Source organism: Carettochelys insculpta, chromosome 25, assembly GCF_033958435.1.
Source record: "Carettochelys insculpta isolate YL-2023 chromosome 25, ASM3395843v1, whole genome shotgun sequence".
NCBI classification, from domain to species: Eukaryota; Metazoa; Chordata; order Testudines; family Carettochelyidae; genus Carettochelys; species Carettochelys insculpta.
In genome coordinates this window covers 9,546,429-9,560,300 of record NC_134161.1, presented here as the reverse complement: position 1 = coordinate 9,560,300, position 13,872 = coordinate 9,546,429, and the positions used below count along the sequence as shown (strand labels likewise).

Here is a 13,872-nt window from a genome sequence, read left to right as displayed (position 1 = left end):
GGTCTAGAGAATGCGACCTATGAAAAAAGGTTGAAAGAACTGGGCTTGTTTAGTTTGGAAAAGAGAAGATTGAGGGGAGACATGATAGCAGTTTTCAGGTATCTAAAAGGGAGTCATAAGGAGGAAGGAGAAAACTTGTTCTTCTTGGCCTCTGAGGATAGAACAAGAGGCAATGGGCTTAAACTGCAGCAAGGGAGGTTTAGGTTGGACATTAGGAAAAAGCTCCTAACTGTCAGGGCGGTCAAAGAGTGGAATAAATTGCCAAGGGAGGTTGTGGAATCTCCATTGCTGGAGATATTTAAGAACAGGTTAGATAGATGTCTATCAGGGATGGTTTAGATAGTACTTGGTCCTGCCATTGGGGCAGGGGGCTGTACTCGATGGCCTCTCGAGGTCCCTTCCGGTCCTAGTGTTCTATGATTCTATGATTTCCTAAGTATTCATAAATACTCAGGTCAGTAACGTGAACACTTGAATCTTCACAGAAAATTTACAGGAGGTGCTTGGAGCCTGGTCAAAGCCAGTTCGTCTGAAAGCCCTGACAATTTTTAAACAGGCTTGTTTTACGTTATTTGCTCAGCGCTTAACTTTCAAGCTCACATGTCCACTAGCAACATTGTATATCAGTTACTAGGTTCATTTTATCAAGTATCAGAGGGGTAGCTGTGTTAGTCTGGATCTGTAACAGCAACGAAGGGTCCTGTGGCACCTTATAGACGAACAGAAAAGTTTTGAGCATGAGCATCTGATGAAATAAGTCTGTGCTCACAAAAGCTCATGCTCAAAACTTTTCTGTTCGTCTATAAGGTGCCACAGGACCCTTGTTCATTTCCTCTCTCACACATGTCTACTTAAACTTGCAGGCCCCCTGAATCAAAGGAAAATCTACTTCCAATAAAACTTTTACTGGGTGCTTTAATAAAGAAGCTGGCCAGGGTGGGAGCTGGAGGGAAGGATTGGATTCCTAGATAAATCTCTCTCAGCACTGACACACACTAAGCCTCACCTTCAAAAGTGAGGGAATGGATGAATTCTTTTAACTTGGAAGTTGAAGGGCTTGGATGTAATGATCTAACCCCACCTATCCATGAAGAATGCAGGCATGCCTCGCAAAGTCCCAGAGGAAGCAAACCATAAGCTGGCTGGATCACTACCCCTCCCACCCCCCCCACCCCACACAGAGCAACTGGCAGGATTTTCTTGTCCCTCAACAGGTATTTTATTAAGTACACAAGATCTCATTGTCTGTGTGCTCACTTACCATGTAACTGTCTACTGCAGATATGAAGACACAATACTAAGCTAGTAGAGCGAACACTGGTCCAAGACTCAGGATTCTAGTCCTGGCTCTGCTGCTAGCTCTCTGAGTGACCACGGGCTGGTATTTCACCTATCTCGCTCCAGTTTCTCAATCTGTAAAACAGGGCTGCTGACCTCTGTGAGAAAGTGCTTTGAGATCTACTGATGGAAAGTATTAAGCTGGAGTTAGATATAATTTGCTAGCCATATCTGAGTGGCAAGTAAAAGTGTAAGCACTTTGGGACAGGACCCATTATTTTGTCTTAGTCCATGACAGGGAGTTCTCTAGGAGTTATTGCAAGACAAATAATGATACAAGAAGGACTCAAGTTAAAAAATCCTTGATCCAAATATCCCTGAACCTTGGAAAAGCTCAGACCTGGACGTTCCAGTCCTCCTCAAAGGCTATGTCTACACGAGGCGAGAAAGTTGACGCAGTTACACAATTCTAGTTCCAGCAGTTGCATAGCAAAAATTGACGTATCCACACTCAGCTAACTTGGCTGTCTATTCAGGGAAGGTCAATGGGAGATTTTCTCCTGTCAACCTCTCTTACTCCTTGAATGTCACAAGGAGCACAGGGTTGACTGTGACCCACGAAAGGCCGATTTCATGCATGTCAACTAGATGTGCAAAACTGAACCCCAGAAGATTGACCCTGCCCCTGCCCTCACACGCAAATGTTAAGTTGATATTTGAAGTTGCCTTTAGGACAGAATTTTAAATGAATTTTACAACTCTGTTTCCCTGGCCGTAAAGACTGTGACATAAAATGTTCCTGGAATACAATTAAGCTTTTTGCATTGAATCCACCTGGATCCATTTTGCCAATCCTCTCCGTCTTGTGAACTTGCCCTGTCACTCCGCGAGATTCCCTAAAACCATGTATGATAGAAGTTAACACTGCAAAGGGAACCTCTACCAATGGGCTCTTGCTGCTCTCTAGTGGTTAAATAGCTGCATACAGTAAAGGGGTTTAAAATACATTGAATTTTAATACATTTAAAGGACATTTAAACATAAACCTAAAGCTATGGCTCCTCCTCACTGACAGTGTTGAATACCTCTGGGAACAGAGGGTGACATTTAAATGGAAATAGCATCACTCTGATCCTGCCTGGTGCTGAACATCCACAGCTCCAGTTAAAGTTGGCAGGAACTGAGGGCACTCAGCATCTTACAGAACATTACCCTTCTTAATGAGTAGCCTACATATTGTTGTTCACAAACATGCTGTAATCCCTTTTCATCTGAATTCTAAGGAGTCTATCTCACAGGGCAATCTGCAATCTCGTCATCTTTTCTCAGATGAGCATCTTGGCATACTGCCCACAAACAAAATTTTACTTGCCTTATGGCCGGTTGAGTTGGTTTCTTTCGTACATTCCAACTCCTAACTTTGGGTTCTTCAGGGTCAACAATGTCATTCAAGTTCCCTTTGCTTATTACACTTTTTCCACTGGATTTTTGATTCCAGCAGGTGGGATTATTTATGTTTCTTGCTTCAGGGTACAGGATGTTTTGAAGCAACATATCAGATGCACTTGGAAAGAGGGAAGGTTACGAGTAGGTGTTAGTAGATAAATGATTGAGAGGGTACAGGAGAAGGAGATAGAATCAGCTGCGTATTTTGTGACTTTAATTGGGTCCTTTGTTTTCACTTCTGTTTTGTGTGGGTTTCTCTTTCTTTTCCATCATGGCAAATTTTGTTGAAATGTTCTCATTACGATCAGATGTCCTATGGCACAGGATGTGGTCTGCACAATAGAGCTTTTGTGAGGCAAGACTGCAAGACCTGGTATGTAGCAAAATTTGCTGAGGGACAAGTAAATCCCTGGTGCAAACCCAATAAATTATTGTAGTTACAAGGAAGAATTAAACCCTCAGTGTTTTCCCCTTTTTTAAATAGCTAAAATTGTTTCTTCTTTTGTTTCTCAAGAGAAACTGAGCCCCATAACGACTAAACAGTGGATCATAATTTTGTCTTTTTTTGAAATTTTTGTTTCCTGCATTTTAGCCACAAAAAGCAGCACACTAAAACAAACAAAAACAAAACAAAAAAAAGCAGTTTTCAATGAAAGTCCAAATAATTTTAAAGAAAAAATATTTCCCTCTCAGATGTGCTAAAACAGACAAGGGCAGCCAGATAGATAAGTATTTTGTAGTATATAGGACGAACTAGTCGGAACACAGGACTTCTGCATTTTAATTCCATCTCTGCCACTGCTCTGCTGTGTGACCATGGGCAAACCATTTAACTTCTCTTTGTATGAGCTGGACACTTTGTAAAATGCCAGGAAACCCAATTTTACATGTTAAATTGAGATACTCAGATAAAGAGTTCTCTCTCAAGTTTTGCTAGAGATAAGAACAAGCCAAAACCACCCCAGACTTCGGAGATGTGGGGGTGGAATGGCTTGCTTCACACTCAGCTCTAGGATCCTTCCAAATTCACTGTCCATTTTGGTCAACTTCACAGCCATGTGTTTTTAAAAAAGGGTAATTTTCACAATTTCAGATATCTACAGGCTTTTATTTCCCCCCCAGCAGAGTGGTGTTCTGCCACCTTTTTTCCCTGGGGCCACGATTTTTAAAAGGCAGCTGAGCAGCTCTGAGCCACATGTGGCTCTTTAAGCAGCCACTTGTGGCTCCCACTGCTCCACCTTCGCTCCCTGCATGCCAATGAAAGAGCAGGACTCAAGTGGATTGGTTGAGCAGCCAGCGCCAGCCTTTAAACCAATTAAATTGATACCAGCTCTTTCAGCACAGCAGGTCAGGGAGCTGCCCCTGCTGCACTGTGTGTGAGGGAGGGGGAGATGGAAGGAGCTGCGCAGCCATGCGGAAAGGAGCATGGCAGCCAGCAAAGGAACAGCAACATCAGCTGCTCCTTTTCAAATGAAAATGAATTCTGGGTTTGTGGAGGGAGGCGGTTGGGGGTGGTTAAAAGCTGGGGGCAGTTTGGGGCTGTGTGGGGAGGGGTTAAATCCTAGCAGCAGGTTGGGGATGCAGTGGGGTGGAGGTGAAGGCTGCAGCGGGGTTAAAGCCTGGTTGTGGAGGAGGCAGGGGGCTAAAGCCTGGCCGCAGAGGAGAGCGTTAAGGATGACCGCAGGTTGGGGCCACGGGGGTGGTAAAGTTAAGGCTAGCGGCAGGTTGGGGCCGCAGAGGGGGTGGGGGTTTAAGGTTGTGGCAGGTTGGGGCCATGAGGCAGGGCAGAATTCTGGCACCTTTTTTTCCTTAGGAAAAGAAAAGCACTGGATATTTTAAATTGAATTTTCACAGCATTCTAGTTGTAGGGATCCTGACCAAAAAAAGGAGTTGCACAAAGGTTGCAAAATTATTGCAGGAGGTGTGGGGAACTGCAGTGCTGCTACCCTTACTTCTGCACTTCTGTGGGCAGCAATGCTGGAGAGCAGTGGCTGCTGGCTGGGAGTCCAGCTCTGAAGTCAGAGCTACCACCAGCAGCAGCACAGAGGTAAGGAGGTTATGGCCTGGTTTGGCCACCCTTATTTCTGCACTGCTGCCTGCAGGGTTGGCCTCAGTCAGCAGCTGTCACTCTCCAAATGCTCCACTCTAAAATCAGCTGTACAGAATTAAGGGCAACATATCTATGGTATTGCCACCCTCACCTCTGCACTGCTGCTGGAGGGATGCTGTCTTCAGAGCTGGGCACCCAGCCAAGAAAACAACTGTCACTCTCCAGTTGTCCAGCTTTGATGGCAGTGCAGAAGTAAGGATGGCAATACCATGACCCTCCTAAAATAACTTCATGATCCCCTGCAATTCTTTTTTGGGTCAGGACCCTAATTTGTTAAACGCTGATCTTTGCTGTGAAATCTCTATGGTATAAAAGGTGATGCTGATAGATTTAAAATACAGCACCACTGCGCTCTCTCAGCATTTTGGTAACATCACAGATTACTCTAAGTGGGTGTTCATAGCCACACTGATATCTTATAGGCTCATATCCTGCTGTCGGATCTGACTTGTTTTTTCCTCTTTTGATACATACTATTGCTAATGGGCCATTTCCACCTTGCTGAATCGACTTAGTCAGCTCTGGCCGTTCCTTTCTCTCGGACCCCATTCTTTAAATACCCCTCTGAAACCACCCCCACCCCCCATTCATGCATCTGATGAAGGGGGTCTTTGGCCATGAAAGCTTATGCTCCAAAACATCAGTTAGTCTATAAGGTGCCACAAGACTTCTTGTTGTTCACGGATATCTTCAGCATGCTTTGATATGCATTTTGTAGCTTTATTTCTCATTTTGGGTGATTTATCCTCAGTGCTGTGGGAGAGAACAGCCTCAGTTCATGGGAGTCTAAGAAAGCTCTGTGCTGGTACACACATATATGTATAAATAGCCGAACAAATCCTGCTCATAAAATACTAGGGCTGGAAGGGACCGTAGTAGGTCTTCTAAGTCCAGTCCCCTGCCTAAAGCAGGATCGACATTAACTAAATCATCCCAGCCAGGACTTTGTCAAGCCAGGACTTAAAAACCTCTTGGGACGAAGATTCCACCCCTCCCTAGGTAACGCATTCCAGTACTTCACCACCCTCCTGCTGAAATAGTTTTTCCTAACATCCAACCTACACCTCTCCTCCTGTAACTTCAGACTATTGCTCCTTGTTCTGCCATCTGTCACTACAGAGAACAGCTTCTAATACTATCTCTTCCCCATTCTTTGTCTGTTTTGTCTATTCAGATAGTAAATTCTTTGGGGCAGGGAATATCTCGGTATGGATTTGCACAGTGCCTCACATAAATGGGCCCTCATCTTTGTTAGAGTTTCTAGGTCCTCAAAATAAAAATAATATATCCAATGAAGTCAATAGACTTGCAGTAAACCCTCAAACCAGACAAAGGAAAAAAAAACCGCACGCACCTACCAATTATAGGGTTTGGTTACAAGAGTCCATCGCTTTTCTAATTCTTTGTCAAAACTCATGCAGTCGAGGCAGGATCAATTCCACAACTGTCTCAACTTCTTTGATCTATTCTAAATATAGATCTTCAGTTCATTTTGCAGTGCATGGAGTCAGTTTCCAATTTCCCCACTCACTCTGTTTGATGCAAAGAAAAACAATGATGCTAAAATAGAGTTCTAAATAAAAGCTGGCATTTCTTTTCTCTCAATATTTAGCACCTACGAACTACCTTGCACCAAACTATGTAATGACACCTTCTTAAATGGGTAACAAAGATTTCCTATCAGACAAAGAAAAGCCATGACAAGGCAGAGGAGGTGGAAGCTCAGCATGGTGTGAGATTAATTTCTTTAATATATACATAATGCTGGTTATTACCTGCTTTGCAGGAATCCATGGCTCCAATGTGAATAATGTCTAGCAATTAAATCTGAGGATTTGTATGTACTAGGAATAGAAATAGAACTCAGTCCAAAATAACTGAAGGGCTTTAATTAGGCATAGGTACAATTAAAAACGTGCTGATGGTAGCATTACAGGGCCTCAAAGCCAGTCTCTATAAATCAGTACCTAAGAAGTTCTAATAGCACAAGACCTTATGGGTAAATGTTCTATTTAAATATTGAACATTTATATGTTTGCCAAGAAAACGTCTTGAAAGAAACCACTCTATGCTTGCAGGCTGAGTAACTCAAAAGGTCTTTTCATCTTTTGTGATCCTAGGAAAGTGCTGGCTCTCTCTGCCTCCGGATTAGAAGAGGTGGTTGTAGATTCCATCTCCACACACACAAACACATCTCCTGGAACAGAAGGTGGGATCAGTACACAAGAGCTAACTACATGCATCTATCTGACGCTCTGTTAGCATCTGGCAGCCTCTGTAGAACAGGCAGGAAGAATTGCTAACTATTTCAAAGGATACTGTCCAATTCCTATATACTACAGGATCTGCACTCATTGCAACCAGTGAAGAAATAAATAAATTCTGCAATGTTGATTAATATTAATTAAACCCTAAAGTGACCTAGTTCCAGCAGAGATAGGAAAGTGTAGTAACCTTTATACAAGGCACTGGTGAGACCCCCTTTGAAAGAGTGTGCACAATTGCAGTCTCCCATATTTAAGAAAAATGAATTCAAACTAGAACAGGCGCAAAGAAGGACTATGGGGACAATCAAAGGAATGAAGAACCTACAGATGACTCTTTCCCAGGTGTTTGACTAGTGGAGCTCCCCTACCGGCTCAGGATCTTACTGATTACCATATTTGGCATTCGGAAGGAATTTTTTCTCGGTCAGATTGGCAGAGACCCACAAGGGGCAGTCCCCTTCCTCTGCAGCATGGGGCATGAATTACTTACTGGTCTGAACTAAAGTAAATGGTGGATTCTCTATAACTTGAAGTCTTTAAATCAAGATTTGAGGACTCCCGTAACTAAGCCAGCAGCACCATTTTTAAAAGGTGGCTGAACTCCAAAGCCACATGTTGGTTTTAAGGAGCCATTTGGGGCACACACCACTGCTGCCTTCTGCCTGCAGCACTAAAAGCATAGCTCTTGATTTAATTTAATTGGTTTAACAGCCATTAAACCAATTAAGTCCTATTGTTTCAGCACAGCAGGGCGCTGAGAGCTATCCCTGCTGTGCTCTGAGTGGGAAGCCAGAGGGCTGGGTGAGCCATGCAGCTGCAGTGAAGAGGAAATGGTGAATGAGCAGTGGAGGGCGACAGTATGTGGAGTTCCCGTGCAAGGTAAATGAATCATGGGGTTGGAGTCAGGTGCAGTTTGGGGCTGCAGGGAGCTGCTTGGGGCCATGGAGGGGGGTTAAGTCTGGGGGCAGCTTGGGGCTGAGGATTAAGCCTGGAGGCTTGTGTACTTTTTTTACAGAACGAAATGTTAATTGAACAATGATGCTTGAAAAGTGTGCACGTGGAGAAAATTAGATCTGCCCATGTTATTGCAAAGTGACTTGTTTTATGTTGCCATTAAGCCTGGAGGGCAGTTTGGGGCCACGTGAGGTTAAGCCGGAGATGGGGGGGTGCAGGTTTGAAACTGCAAAGGGTTTAAGCTTCGGGGTGGGATGGGGTAGTTTGGGACTGAGAGGGGTTTAAACCTGGTGGGGGCAGGTTTGGGACTATTTTGCATTCAGCCCCTGGAACATGCAAAAATTACCAAGTGGCCCCCGACAAAAAAAAGTTGGACACCCTGTACTAGATAAACCTCAGGCTACTTTAGAATAGTCTGGGACCAGGGACAAAGGACACCCAACATGAGGATCTGAGAGACCTACCTCTCATGCAGAGGTGGGGTACACTAAAGAATCTAAACCATCATCCTCGGGGCTGAGAGATTAAAAGGCCCAGTTCTCATTTATACTAAGGCCATGTCACATGACTCTGGCAGTATAGTAGGTGTAAATGTAACGTGCACTGCCAGAACGATGTACAGGAGCTGTTACAATTAACAACCAGTCCCTAAAGTGAGGGGTCTTTCTCCTATCCCAGATGGAGTTCAGCGCCCATGATATTTTGTGGAAAAATGAAACTTGTGCCCTGACAGTCATGCTTCTCTCAAACAGTTAATGATCAGAGGCAGTTTGACACTACAGGTAAACTAAAAGGCATCACTCCTCCAGTCACCGCAGATGGTGCACTAAGTCATCACTTTAGTGCTTCGACAATCTCCATACAAAGATGCTCAGTAAAAGGTGTTCCAAGTCTGAACAGGGGATGGGAGAATTTTCTACAGTCACATTCTAAACTGAGAATCTCTCCTGGATGCCTTCTGTACATCAGGTGGCCAGAGTAGTCAGCCGCACCAGACAGCATTACAGCAAGCACCACAGCCCCTTCCCCACCCGCACAGCCCACCATCAGGAGCCTTCACTGAGTGGCAGTGGGGAAAATATTGGAGTCCCTTCCCTGCCTGGAGCAGTTGCAGTGGGGAGCTGCTTCTTTCAGCATCCAGCCTCAGTCTGAGGCTGCCAACAACTTCTCCTCCTGATGTCAGGGAAGGAGGCATGCGGGAGCAGAAGGGAAGGAGATGCCCATCCGTATCTGGGGTGCCAGGAACAGGAAGAAATTAGCAGCTTCAGAGCAAGCCCTTGAGCTACTTCCTGCAGTGCCCAGCCTCAAGTCAAACCATGCTACCATTCCTTCCTCCTCTAGGCGGGCAAGGAGGCAAGTGGGGAGAGTGGGGTGGCCAGAGCTGGGAGGAATGGGCACCCAGGCAGCAGCCAGGCTTGGGCCCTGAACCTCTGCTTCAGCTGAGGCAGCAGCAACAGAATTTAAAAAAAAAAAAAACTTTTTGTAGTTCCATTTTTCACACACACTATCTATCCTCATTGCAGATGTATTGGATGGAGTAGGTGGCTGCTTGACGATTAAAGATTCCAACCCTTTTCAAATTAAAAAGTGCTTCTGGAAGCAAAAGAAGAAAAGTAGTCACAGACTGTCATGTTTTAAATGAAAAATGGACAAACGACTCCTTTTTCCATGGAGGTGAAATGCAAGCCCCTTTGCCCGATATGTGGTGAAGCAATTTCTGTCTTGAAATACTCAAGCCGAAGAAGACATGACAACACAAAGCATATCAAATATGAAGAATATCATGGACAGCTGTGTCTGGTCAAAATTAAGGAACTTAAAAATTTTTAAGGCAACAACATTTTCACACTAACACAAAAGGGGATAGATGGTGTTAGGCATTGTGGGTGGGCATTAGATGTTATGCGTTGAGTGAACTTAACGCAAAAAGAATTCAGCCTCATTCAGAAGGAGAGTTTATAAAGGAGTGCATTGTTGCAAGTGCAGCTTTCCTGGCACCAGAGAAACTTTGATTATTTGAGTGTGTGAGCTTCAGCATTAGACAGAATTCAGGATATACCTAAGGAAGATTCTACATCTGATTTTGAGTTCTCCTCTCTGGCTATTGATGAGACAGACAACAAGTACAGCACAGCTGGTTTTTTTCCTGTGGGGAATCATACCAAGTTGCAAAAGTCGAAAGGATTTGTTTTCCTTAGTATCGATGCAGGATACCGTCAGAGATGAAGACGCTTTTTGACAAGGTTTCATTGGCAATGCACAGGCTTCAGATACCATTTGAAAAACTGATCAGTCTTATTACTGACAGTGCTCCAGCTAAGATGGAATCTCAGAGGGGATTTGTTGCCTTAGTCAAGAAAAAAAATGGACCACCTTGATCTTGACCCACATAAGTTGACTGTATATCATTGTATCATTCATCAAAAGAAACGGTGCGCACAGCCCATACAACTGAGTTATGTAATGTCAACAGCAGTAACAAGTATTAACTTTATCAAAAGTAAAGCATTCCACAGGTGCCAGTTTAAAAAAGAGCTATTGAAAGACCTTGAGGCAGAGCATGGTCATTTAGTTTATTATTGTGAAATGCAATGGGTAAGCTGGGGAAGTACGCTGATGTGGTTTTATGAACTGAGGAAAGAAGGGAAAACCTGTGGTGGAGCAAAGCAATCTCAGAGGCTGTGTGACCTTGCATTCATAGTTGACATTACGCAGTACTTGTGAGAGCTCAGTGTCAAATTACAAGGGCCAAACCAGCTTTTTACTTCCCTTCTTGCAAATGTCAAGACACTCAAAGCTAAAATAAAGATGTGGCAAATGAAACTGGAAAATGGCACTGTGGTGCAAATCCCAACCCTTCAGGGACAAAAAGCTTCATCAACAGCAGATTATGCCAAGGAGTGTGCAAATTTACTTCACCAACTCTGGGACCAATTTTATTACCTGAGATTGAAGTAACTGGAATTAAACATTTTTCCACACTGTTCAAGGTAGAAGTACTCAATATACATGAAGCCTTTCAGCAAGAACTTGTCGAAACACAAACCCAACAGGGAATTTACGGCTCAGTGCAACAGCCTGTGTATGGTGCAATTCTACAGACTGCTGAAAAATTTCAAAACTTGAGCAGACATGAATTGCATCACTATTTGGCACTACATATTGCTGTGAACAGTTCTTTTTGAAGCTCTCTGTTGTGAAGAGCTGCCTATGTACCATATTGACGGATGTGAGCCTGGAAAGTCAGTTGTAAGTACAGGTTGAACCTCTCTAGTCCGACACCCTCAGGACCTGACCAGTGCCAAAGGAGAGAATTTTACAGACCATGGAAGGTCAATATTATCTAGCAGCATTACCAGCACTTCCATTCCTTACTACTCTTAGAAGAGATGTAGGGATAAATTAGTGCTAAATAACAGCACAAAACACTGACAGCTAGGCCTGGTGGCTGTAAACAAACTTTCTGAGACCCCAGGAAACTGGAGCACACCCATACGTGGATAGCCAGCTAATTACAATCATGCCAGATTACAGATCCAGCAGACATAAGGCTCAGGAAGGAAAAGCAACCTCAGTCATCTCACTAAAATCTAGTGTATATTTTAGAGTGCATCTGTCGGTGCTACATTTTTTCAAGAACTCCTCTTAAACTGTAAGAGCTATGAGCATGAAATTGGGTGTGCCGCTTCCTCTTACCCTAACTTAAGCCAAGGCCAGGGTTTGGTTGCGAAGGTGGGAAATGCCTGAAATCCTAGGATTTCCAGGACAGGGAAAGAGAAATCCTAACAGGAGGGATGACGTACTTCAGACTCACCACTGGGGGCAGCAAGAGCAGGGAACAGCCATACTGAAGAATGACCGCTGGGAACAGCTGCAGCAGCAAACCAATGGTCATGTGGAGACAGGGTTTTCCACCCTGCCAGGAGATGTAAATGCCTCTCTACTCCAAGCCCTTCCCCTGGCGCTCAGCCACAGCACCGTGAAGAGAGAGCTCTGCTGCCCCCTGCAACACTCCCACACAATGAGCACCCCCCTAGATGCTATGAATCCTATCCCTGCCTCCACCTTTCAGGCTGGGGCTGGGAAAAAGAGCCACAGCCCTGGCCCTCAGATCCCACACTGACGCTGTGCCAGAGCTGGGGGAAAAAAAGCTGCGGCCCCAACCTCAGGCTCCCTACTGTTGCTGCGCCAGGGCAAAAAACCACAGCCACGCTGCTCTCCCCTCTTCCCCAGCTCCTGCAGCTTTTCTCCCTGGCCCAGCAGGTACAGGGGTTAAAAATCTTACTGCACTTAAATAGCTCAGCAGTGCCTGGTCAGTTTGCTAGTATAACACCAAAAAAAGCATGACCCTAAAAAGGGTGTTTTGTGGAGCGGGGGGGGAGGGGTTGTGTGCCCATGATTCTCACTTCTGTATGGCCCCAATTGATTTTTCTGTGGGTTAGTTGCCCCTGAAACAAAAAAGGTTTCCCTCTCTTGCTCTAACTTCACATCTACATTGTGGGGACCATAGCAGCATAGCTATGGTGTCGTAGCTGTACTGACATAAGACAAAGCAGACACACAAAATTGACATAAGAGAGGAGGTCCTCCATCTCTGTAAGAATACGACCTCCCTGATCAACCGACACTGCAGTAGCTAATCAGTGATGGGCAACCGCCAATCATGAGTAGCTCTGCGTGAGCACCTCTGCACCTCCATGGTCCACAGCAGGGGTCAGGTTGGCATGGCTATTTCATTCGGGGTATGGACTTGCGCACCACAGCTATGATGACCTAAGTTTTTAAGTGGGGACCAGGCCTTATAGTGTAACCTTGAACAGAAGGGAATTTGAAAATCTCTTACATTAGCTTAGAATGTAATTTTCATGGGCTTTCAACTGGACTCACGCTCCAGGGTCACTTACAAGTTTTCAGCAATCATACCCTTACCTCTCTCTGTGGTCCAGTTCCCCATCTGCTAAATGGGGACAACTCCTATGCAGTCTTGTAAGGCACTTTGAGATCTGTGTGGGAAAGATGCTATGGAAGGGGAGAGAGCTGTTGCTGTTATGCCAATTATTCACACTTACAGATGCAGACAAGTCACGCCTGTGCACACAGCGAAGCTGTCTAATCAATCAAGTCACCCTGAGGTAGGCATGCGCTTCTCCAAACAGCTCAGAAAGCAATCACAAGGATCCAGTCCACAGTTTCCGGTTCAGGACACTTAGTAACATGACAGAGGGCTAGACAGACGGTTCAACAGCCTCAGTCCCTCCCCCTCAAGTAAGCAAAAACCCAGCAGAATCTGCCTGAAAATAAACAGAAGGTTTCTGTCATGAGAATAAAATAATAATTAAATAAAACCTGTGAGCATCTTCCCCAAGGAAACCATTTAAATAAACTTGGATGGAACCTAGGAAATTACAGCTCCACTCCCAGAGGCGAGGCATCCCACCAGCTATAGGAGAATCGATCCAAAGTCTTAACGAACAAGTGGCTGCCAGCTTTTCTTCTGGGACTGCGGAATCCACACCTGATGTAATTGCTAGCTGGCAGTTCCCACATGAAGCAAGCTCTTGGGTGTTTGCAGTAATTAGAGAAGCAGGCACATGGACTGGTCCTCAGCAAATGCGACTGCAGTGCCTTCCTGAACTCAACATGTGCAAAAAATTTAAGGAGCTTCATTCAGTACCCACAATAAGAGAAAAGCAGTCATTTCAGAGGACTGCTGTAGCACATTCCAGACACACAAGGAAAACGAAGCTGAGCCTGAGGCCACAGAATCAAGGTGTTGAATGTAACACAGGTCTGGAATGAGACTCTCTCAGTTAATAG

At 44.7% G+C, this 13,872-nt stretch overlaps 1 protein-coding gene across 8 annotated transcripts in view; it reads right to left on the bottom strand.

The window, feature by feature from the left end:
• The window catches only part of GRAMD1B (GRAM domain containing 1B), a 216,808-nt gene that overhangs the window by 160,335 nt on the left and 42,601 nt on the right, over positions 1-13,872 (bottom strand). Inside the window, exon 1 of one of the 8 annotated variants that reach the window (XM_074977033.1) lies at positions 6,193-6,326. The exons of the other annotated variants lie outside the window; for them this stretch is intronic. Coding sequence (XP_074833134.1) covers positions 6,193-6,251 — 59 coding nt within the window. The 5' untranslated portion in view covers positions 6,252-6,326. Of the gene's footprint in view, positions 1-6,192; positions 6,327-13,872 lie in introns of those variants that run through there. 8 annotated transcript variants of the gene reach the window in all.